Source organism: Sprattus sprattus (genome assembly GCF_963457725.1).
Source record: "Sprattus sprattus genome assembly, chromosome: 16".
Taxonomy (NCBI): Eukaryota; Metazoa; Chordata; class Actinopteri; order Clupeiformes; family Clupeidae; genus Sprattus; species Sprattus sprattus.
Window position 1 is genome coordinate 2036962 of NC_137914.1, and position 9863 is coordinate 2046824.

The 9863-nt window shown below is 46.3% G+C and overlaps 1 protein-coding gene across 1 annotated transcript; it reads left to right on the forward strand.

Moving 5' to 3' along the window:
- Positions 1–7640: 7640 nt before the first annotated feature.
- On the forward strand, positions 7641–9305 carry LOC308377719 (fish-egg lectin-like; the record flags this gene model as incomplete). The annotated part of the gene is made up of 5 exons (XM_080854458.1): positions 7641–7704; positions 7849–8076; positions 8553–8770; positions 8857–8984; positions 9149–9305. The coding sequence occupies 5 exons, from the start codon at positions 7641–7643 to the stop codon at positions 9303–9305; spliced, it is 795 nt and encodes a 264-aa protein (XP_080710584.1).
- Positions 9306–9863: the final 558 nt, after the last annotated feature.

A 9863-nucleotide genomic window follows, 5' to 3' on the forward strand; every position in this document is an offset into this window, starting at 1 on the left:
GTCTGTCTAGACAGGGAGAAGATGCAAAGCAACAGAATGAATACTGCCCGATGTAGACTCAGACCGGCACGATATGGTTAGTCTGCACATGCTCACGTGCCACATGGTGTTGTGGTGACAATCTCAGTGCCGCTTGTCTGATTTCCTCTCCAGCCGCTATGTCTGTGCTGTGCATACACCCGGGGACACAAACGCCTGCCTGCCTGGACAGCACTCTCTTTGTTTGCCGAGTTTCTCTGTCAGCCACACCGTGGCACATCCATACACAGGGCCTCCGTTTAAACTGACTATGCAGAGTCTCTCTCTTTCTCTCTCTCTCTCTCTCTGTATATGTGTGCCGCTGTACGTGAACTGAACTGAATCAATGTAAAAAATAAATATCAAGAGACAACATTGAGGATTAAAACAGCAATAGCCCCTTTCAATTTCACAGTGTGAGTAAAAACAGCACATTAGAATAGTTCGTCCTGCACTGTAGATCACGTCATTTAGTCAATACAATATATTTAGCCTCATCAGAGCCTTTCACATCCCAGCGCAATTGCCTTGCGTCTCTACGCCGGCAGGTGTCAGCTAGAACGCGCCTCTGCTGTGACGAGCATGTACTGGGCAGCGGGAGCGCGCTTCATCAGCTGGCAAAACAATACTCTATGAGCCCGTTCGTCTTCATGCGTTTGACGGCTACTGCTGTTAGCTTAACGGTTGACACACACATTTGAATATCCAGATACGCATGAAGACATCAGGGTTCGTGACATCGCGACTACATAGAGTGATGTTGAAGATCCCGACTCAGAAATGAATGGAGTGCGCACTACGTAAACACGATGGCGCCGACATACCCTTTTCTACTGAAAATAGGACCGTGACAGCCAACCATCACACCCAACACACACGTTCATTCGGAATATGGCTTGTCCATAGAGCTGGTCCATAAAGCGTAGAAAATATACAACACATCCGTATCAATCGTCTTGCAATTTATTTCCAGTAGGATGCTGATCCCGTAGTTTACCGTGGTAACATAGGCTATTTAGACCACCGCAATGTAAACAACGCGCCATCACATGTATCCCTGCAGTAAAACGTCGTTCATCTTTACGATGGTTTTGTGTATAATAACCGCGTTTACATGTAATCGTCTATTTAAGACAATTATATTTAATCATAAACCGAAGCATCGAACACTAACCCTAATGCGCTCGTCTCCTGGTTAGTGCAGCATCATCCTCTCGTGTAATCTCATAGCCTGCGGAGGGAAAAGGCGTTTTGAGCCGCTAGGCCAAACACATCTGGCGACTGGCGTAGCGTCATATCTACTGTTTACCAGAAGAAATATAGCCAAGATGGCCATCTAGGGCAGGCCACAGCCCTGACACACACACACACCGCAGCGCATATTCATTCTCTTCCCCATCACACATCTCACACATCATGCAGGCTACACACACACACACACACACACACACACAAGACACAAATGGACAAAATCACAAACTAACATATCAAATAAATATCAAACACAACACACACATACACTGTACACCATCCATCAGCCTGGGCATCTGCCCCGACACTAAATCATCCGACCCAGAACAGGAACAAATGTACCCTAGATCCAGTCCTGGCCAGCTGTTTGGGGGGGATGGCCGTCTTACCTGGGCTTGTCTGCGGTCTGTTCCCCAGTCGGTGCTCTCTGTTGGGGGCCTGCTGCGCTTCAGCACACCGCTCCCTTGCTCCTCTGCTTCTCTCTAGTCCCTCCTGTGTGCTCGTGTCTGTGTCTCTGTGTGACCGCGCGCGCGTGCGCATGTGTGTGTGTGTGAGAGTGGGAGAGTGTGTGTCTGTGCCTGGCTCCCAGCGTCCTTGCTGACAGACCCAGGGGGGGCCTGGTACGCAACGTCAGAGTGTGTGTGTGTGTGTGTGTGTGAGGGAGGGGGGGAGGGGGGGGGTTGAATCACCACAGCAAAAACAACATGGCCGGGGTGCAGAGTTGGCGGAGGAGAGGGTAGCGAGCTTCAGAGATGCTGATGACATCAGCAAAAGAGAGGAGGGAAGAGAGCTGAGAGAGGAGGGAGGAGAGGAGGCAGAGAGAGATGGAGAGAGGAGAATAGAGAGAGAGATCGAGGGAGAGAGAGGGGAGGGAGAAGAGTAGAGCGAGAGAGAGGTGGAGATAGAGAGACGAGGGAAGAGAGTAGAGAGAGATGGAGAGAGAGAGGAGGGAGGGGAGAGAGAGGGGAAAGGAGAGGATGGTAGAGAGAGAGGAGAGTAGGGAGAGAGATGGATGGGGCGGGGCAGAAGCCTCTGTGAGGGCTGCAGTTCTCATATTTAGCCACAAGATGGAAGCATACAACACACACAAATACATGACGAACACAAAACATACATATGCGATTATACACAACCAGCAGGTCTGCACATACACAACCCCATCTGTAACTGTCTTGGTTGGTTTTGGGTGTGTGTATTGGCCTGTTGTTGGGGACTACCTCTTGCACTTCGTCAGGAAATACAGTAAATGTCAATAAAGGAGAAATAGACAATATTTTCGAGAGGAGAAATGGAGAAAAAAACTCAGATTAGTGGAATATGATTATTATGGTGTTGGCCCTAAGGCTACTAGACTATTGGCAAAGTGAACTAGGACACAAACACGATCAGAAGATCGGAGATCCTTGTTCAGGCCAACTGAGGAATAATGTTGCAGAGGAAGAAATACATTGAGATATAAAAAATAAACAAATAAAAATCTCCAAAGAACTGTTGTGCAGTATAATGATCATGCCTGTGACAAAAGCTGTGAAGTGTGACAAAGAGAAGAAGCTGTCTTAAAGGTCCACAGTGTAACTCTGGGATACACTGGGATATTGGCTTCAGCATACTCAGCAGTAAGCAGTACTGTGTGAACGGAATACGAAATAGAAATATTGTGTTTTAATAAATACTCATTCGCAAATCGGTGCGCTTGATCTGGTTTGACCGGTGGCATGCCTTGCACACATGATGATCTGGGCTTTTCAGTTGGACACGGACAAAAACGCAGTCAAGACAGCACCTTTTTTATTGGCATATCAATGAGCCTGGCTCTTTGGCGTTGCGGTCAGAGTGCAGCTTTAGAGTGCAGAGTGCAGGTTTAGCACCCTGTAGACTTGGGTTTAAGTCTGGCTGGGATGACTACTCTCTCTCCCTCACTACAAATGGTGTCAAAAGTGGGATGACTTGTCGTGAGGTCATCAGAGGCGTGCCCGTACTGTGCACCGTTATCTTGATTTGGATACCTGCAGCCCACAGAGACCAGAATCCCCATGTTTCAGAGATCTATGTTGAATTAAGCAATAAGCCCCAAGAGTCCGTGCTTTGCGCTGATTTTAGAACAGGTAAGGGAGTTGTTAGGCACGACGCGAAGCGGAGTGCCGTTAAACCCCCTTACCTGTTCTAAAATCAGCGCAAAGCACGGACTCGCGGGGCTTATTGCTTTTCTAAACCTGTTACTACACATATTTGGTATGGTTTCATAATTAAAGACAATATAATTTAAGAAACAACAGTTTAATGATAAACCGTCATTCTTCCGCCACTAAAAATTATAGTTCCTAAATAAATCGTTGCCACGCAACCCTTGAAGCAACGCAACAGCCAGATGGAACACTGGGTATGAAATGCGCTATATGAATGCCTTGCCATTCGCTGCGCAGTAATATGGAATGTAATCAGGTCAAATTGTAAGGTAATGCTGGATTTTACAACGGCTTTTAGCCAATCACAATCAAGGATTTGAACAATCAGGTTTAGAAACTGATATATCCCACTGCAGGACTGAGACCACTTTACCACTCACACTGAGACCCAGGGACGTGCACAGGAATTTTGAAGGGCAGTTGCTCTGCCCTTGAAAAAAGGGGCAACATATTCATTTTTGTCACCACCGCTGCCACGCCCCCGTCCCCTGATCGCAAATATATATATTTCCTTCGGAGGGGCAACTTCAGTCGAGGAGGGCAAACAGGAAGTTGCCCAAGCAACCTTAGCCCACTCCTGTGCACGTCCCTGCTGAGACCATTCAAATGGACCAAAACATAACACAGAAATCATCTTACATTGCAATACAACACTATAACAAAAGCTATGAGGTAAGAGAAAGAGAATGAAGCCGTCTTAAAAGGTCCACAGTGTAACTCACTAGGATATGGGCTTCAGCATACCTAGCAGTAAGCAGTATTGTGTGAACGGTACACAAAATACTCACATGAGTAACTTCACTATTATAAAATAAAATGTTTACATCTAGTCTGGAAGGGGCATTAAGAGTAAACATTTTACAAGAATTTTAAAAATGGTTCTGATTGTGGTTTCCCAATATTGTGTATTTCATATTAGTATCCCTTTGTCAGTCAGTTTGATACTTTTGTTTAAAAGGACGTTCTAAGCTGTCAAAATGTATCAAAAACACCTCACATTGATCTGCCCTGAAGACAAGAAATACATTAATACTTCCTTGACGGTGAAACTGGCACAGGGACCAGGAAGAGTTACTCGGAAACTAAGTCAGAACATTCAAAGTCATTCAAGGGTGACAGATGGGTTGATGCAGAAAATCTGCTTAAACTGCCAGTACTTGAGGTGAGGAGATGAGGCCTCTACTTTCCGCATAGTTTTACTCCCCTTCTGTCATAGTCGTGACGAACGTTGGTTGGTATAAAAATCTGCTCATCTCTCCTCCTAGAGACTTACTTGTCAGTTAGAGTCACTGAGTGAGCCATGCCTCTCCGCATCGCAACACTCCTCTTTGCCCTGCACTGTCTGCTGCCGACTTCATGTGTGGGTAAGTTCATCTGGGAGGGACACCATAGAGAGGGGTGTGATGGGGACACCATAGAGGGGTGTGATGGGGACACCATAGAGGGGTGTGATGGGGAGGGACACCATAGAGGGGTGTGATGGGGAGGGGCACCATAGAGGGGTGTGATGGGGACACCATAGAGGGGTGTGATGGGGAGGGACACCATAGAGGGGTGTGATGGGGACACCATAGAGGGGTGTGATGGGGACACCATAGAGGGGTGTGATGGGGGCACCATAGAGGGGTGTGATGGGGACACCATAGAGGGGTGTGATGGGGACACCATAGAGGGGTGTGATGGGGACACCATAGAGGGGTGTGATGGGGAGGGACACCATAGAGGGGTGTGATGGGGAGGGACACCATAGAGGGGTGTGATGGGGAGAGACACCATAGAGGGGTGTGATGGGGACACCATAGAGGGGTGTGATGGGGAGGGACACCATAGAGGGGTGTGATGGGGAGGGACACCATAGAGGGGTGTGATGGGGAGGGACACCATAGAGGGGTGTGATGGGGAGGGACACCATAGAGGGGTGTGATGGGGACACCATAGAGGGGTGTGATGGGGGCACCATAGAGGGGTGTGATGGGGACACCATAGAGGGGTTCGATGGGGGCACCATAGAGGGGTGTGATGGGGAGGGACACCATAGAGGGGTGTGATGGGGACACCATAGAGGGGTTCGATGGGGAGGGACACCATAGAGGGGTGTGATGGGGACACCATAGAGGGGTTCGATGGGGGCACCATAGAGGGGTGTGATGGGGACACCATAGAGGGGTGTGATGGGGAGGGACACCATAGAGGGGTGTGATGGGGAGGGACACCATAGAGGGGTGTGATGGGGACACCATAGAGGGGTTCGATGGGGGCACCATAGAGGGGTGTGATGGGGACACCATAGAGGGGTGTGATGGGGAGGGACACCATAGAGGGGTGTGATGGGGAGGGGCACCATAGAGGGGTGTGATGGGGACACCATAGAGGGGTGTGATGGGGAGGGGCACCATAGAGGGGTGTGATGGGGACACCATAGAGGGGTGTGATGGGGAGGGACACCATAGAGGGGTGTGATGGGGAGGGGCACCATAGAGGGGTGTGATGGGGACACCATAGAGGGGTGTGATGGGGAGGGGCACCATAGAGGGGTGTGATGGGGACACCATAGAGGGGTGTGATGGGGACACCATAGCGGGGTGTGATGGGGAGGGGCACCATAGAGGGGTGTGATGGGGACACCATAGAGGGGTGTGATGGGGAGGGACACCATAGAGGTCAATATAATATACTATCTGGTATGTTTAATACAGTCTGCATCTTGAGCAGAAGAGACGCTAAATTGTGCTCAAGCTGCTTTTCTAGGTCATGTTTGTCAACAATGCTGCCTAGGTAGGTGAACTCTTCTACCTCCTCAATTCTGACATAGTTCTGGCTCCCACAAGACAAAAAAATGTCTAACACAAGAGAGAGGCTTGTTTTGTTTCACGTGTATGCACAAACACACACTCACACACATTCACACATTCAGGTTGTGAATTTAAACAGATGATGTAATTCTGAGGTCATGAAACAAGTGTTTCCCAATGCTACTGTATATTTCACATGTATTGTTTCAGTCCATTTGAATCATTCATATCACCCTCTAAATTATCCACAGATGAAACATTTAAAATTCCTCAAAATACATCTGACTGGGTCTGTGAGGAAAGCTGGATTAAGGCCAAATGGGAAAAGGAATTGAACAGTGAAAGCACTAAACAAACTAACTTGTTGTGCAGTATAGTGACTGGCTTTTAGCCAATCACAATCAAGGATTTGAACAATCAGGTTTAGAAACTGATATATCCCACTGCAGGACTGAGACCACTTTACCACTCACACTGAGACCCAGGGACGTGCACAGGAATTTTGAAGGGCAGTTGCTCTGCCCTCGAAAAAAGGGGCAACATATTCATTTTTGTCACCACCGCTGCCACGCCCCCGTCCCCTGATCGCAAATATATATATTTCCTTCGGAGGGGCAACTTCAGTCGAGGAGGGCAAACAGGAAGTTGCCCAAGCAACCTTAGCCCACTCCTGTGCACGTCCCTGCTGAGACCATTCAAATGGACCAAAACATAACACAGAAATCATCTTACATTGCAATACAACACTATAACAAAAGCTGTGAGGTAAGAGAAAGAGAATGAAGCCGTCTTAAAAGGTCCACAGTGTAACTCACTAGGATATGGGCTTCAGCATACCTAGCAGTAAGCAGTATTGTGTGAACGGTACACAAAATACTCACATGAGTAACTTCACTATTATAAAATAAAATGTTCACATCTAGTCTGGAAGGGGCATTAAGAGTAAACATTTTACAAGAATTTTAAAAATGGTTCTGATTGTGGTTTCCCAATATTGTGTATTTCATATTAGTATCCCTTTGTCAGTCAGTTTGATACTTTTGTTTAAAAGGACGTTCTAAGCTGTCAAAATGTATCAAAAACACCTCACATTGATCTGCCCTGAAGACAAGAAATACATTAATACTTCCTTGACGGTGAAACTGGCACAGGGACCAGGAAGAGTTACTCGGAAACTAAGTCAGAACATTCAAAGTCATTCAAGGGTGTCAGATGGGTTGATGCAGAAAATCTGCTTAAACTGCCAGTACTTGAGGTGAGGAGGTGAGGCCTCTACTTTCCGCATAGTTTTACTCCCCTTCTGTCATAGTCGTGACGAACGTTGGTTGGTATAAAAATCTGCTCATCTCTCCTCCTAGAGACTTACTTGTCAGTTAGAGTCACTGAGTAAGCCATGCCTCTCCGCATCGCAACACTCCTCTTTGCCCTGCACTGTCTGCTGCCGACTTCTTGTGTGGGTAAGTTCATCTCTGACTGTTCCTCAATCCTGTGCATGTTTTCCATCTTTCCCTGATCGGTCTGACAACCCCCCTACCCCCCCCCCCCCCCCACCACCACCACCAACCCATTAAAGTTTTTATTTTGTTGTTGTTGTCATGCAGCGTTTAGCTGTACATTGGTCCCTGGTGCCCTGGTGCAGATTGATGCAGGTGTTGGACAACTGTTCGGGGTCAACAAAGACGACAACATCTACACAAGGTTCGGATCGTCATGGACACAGTTGCCAGGCAAACTGAAGCATGTCACCGTAGGACCTGCAGGAGTGTGGGGAGTCAACAGAGCGAATCACATCTTTAAACTTGTTGGGACTGACTGGGTGGAAGTACCTGGTAAGAATAACTACACTAATAATTAAGGTTGGCATGTAGTCATTTTTAGACGGATAAAAGTGCAATATGTCTCGTCCTCAATGGGCACCTGTATGATTCCATAGGGAATGTGCTGGTATGATTTAACTGAAATGTTTATCTTTTTAAAATAATGTGTGTCTAGTTGATGATGCCAACCCTTATGCAGAAAGATTGTCAAATTCATATATTTTCATTTAGATAAAGTATATATAATAACAGTGTGTTAACATGCATAATTATGGACCCTTTCAGATACGGTATCAGAAAAAACAATGTTTTGTATATGAACTACTTTGCACGGTGAAGGACCTTGTACCATTTCTGTGTGAAATGTATGTGAAAGCTCTTTCCCAGATGTGTTGTGCCATTGTTGTACATGACAAGTGTTATTCCAATAGTTTTTTTTCATATGGGATCATGAGCAATCATAAGGTATTGTTTTTGTTCTGGATCAGGGCTCTTGAAGCAGATTGATGCTGGTGGAGACCAGTTTGTGGCAGGAGCCAATCCTGCAGATGCCATCTTTTGTCTTCCAAAGGAGAACACAGTTGGCTACAGTAGAAGCAATAGTGCTATGAACTGGCGCCAGATACCTGGCGGCCTGAAGTACTACAGCTGTGGTCCTTATAGCTGCTGGGGTGTTAACAGTGGTGATCAAATCTATGTGAAGAAGGTAATGCTGGGCTGGTCTGTCTGAGGAATAATTACTGATCAATACATTTATTGATTTTGCTGATCAGCCTTTGTTGGGTCCTCTAGGGGGTGAGCTCCTCTAATTGTGAGGGGGACGGACACTGGCATCACATTTCAGGAGGCCTGTCTATGATCGAGGTGGGAAGTGACGGATCCGTCTATGGAGTGAATTCTGCAGGGCATGTGTACCACAGGTTTGTCTTTACGAGTTCTTCTCTATGGTAGATGCACCTTTGCATTTTTTTAGCAAAAGGTGCAAGATAGAAAGTATTTTTTCATAATTTCATAATTGTGATACATTTTACTCTCAACTATAAATTGTTACTTCATGACTAGAAGTGAAATGTCTCCATTGCAGGGCTTCCACGTCTGCCCTTAAACCTGAAGGTACCGGCTGGACCCACATTCAGCTCTACAGTGGACAGGTGAAGCATGTGTCCTATGATCTGGGCCATCTCTGGATCATCCTGAAGAATGGCAACATCTATGACTGCCCCAATGACTGCACTGAATGAGCACTGCTCTTCCACAGAGGCAGCCCTGCTGGCCAAGCACTGCAGCTTAATTACTTAATCATTACGCACCCTCTAATTATTTTCTGATCTTCTAACTAACACATCCGTAATTAGAACAGTCATAATCATGCTGTGCTTCTGTTCTGTTATTTAGTTCCAGTTTGGTTCATATGGATTTACACATCTATTGTGTACATTTTAAACAACAGTATCCAGAGACTTCAAATATCCTGAAGTGATCCTGTCACTACATGAGGGTATATTTGGTTGTACTTTCCAGAAATCTGTGTCTTATATAATCATAATGATCAATAAAGCATATTTTACTCAAAATAACATTCAACTGCTTGCGTCATGCTTCATTATACATCTCCATTATGCAGTTCTCCTTATATACTGGATTGGTGACACAAGTTCACAGCTCCAAAAAATGAATTAGTTAGTCAGTAGTAATCAGTAATTGTTTTCAATTAGCCTGGATACCAGCCTGAACTCCGCCCACAAAATTTTTGGTCTGGGAGATTCAGTCTGGAATCGAGTTAGTTGGGAGAGATTTAA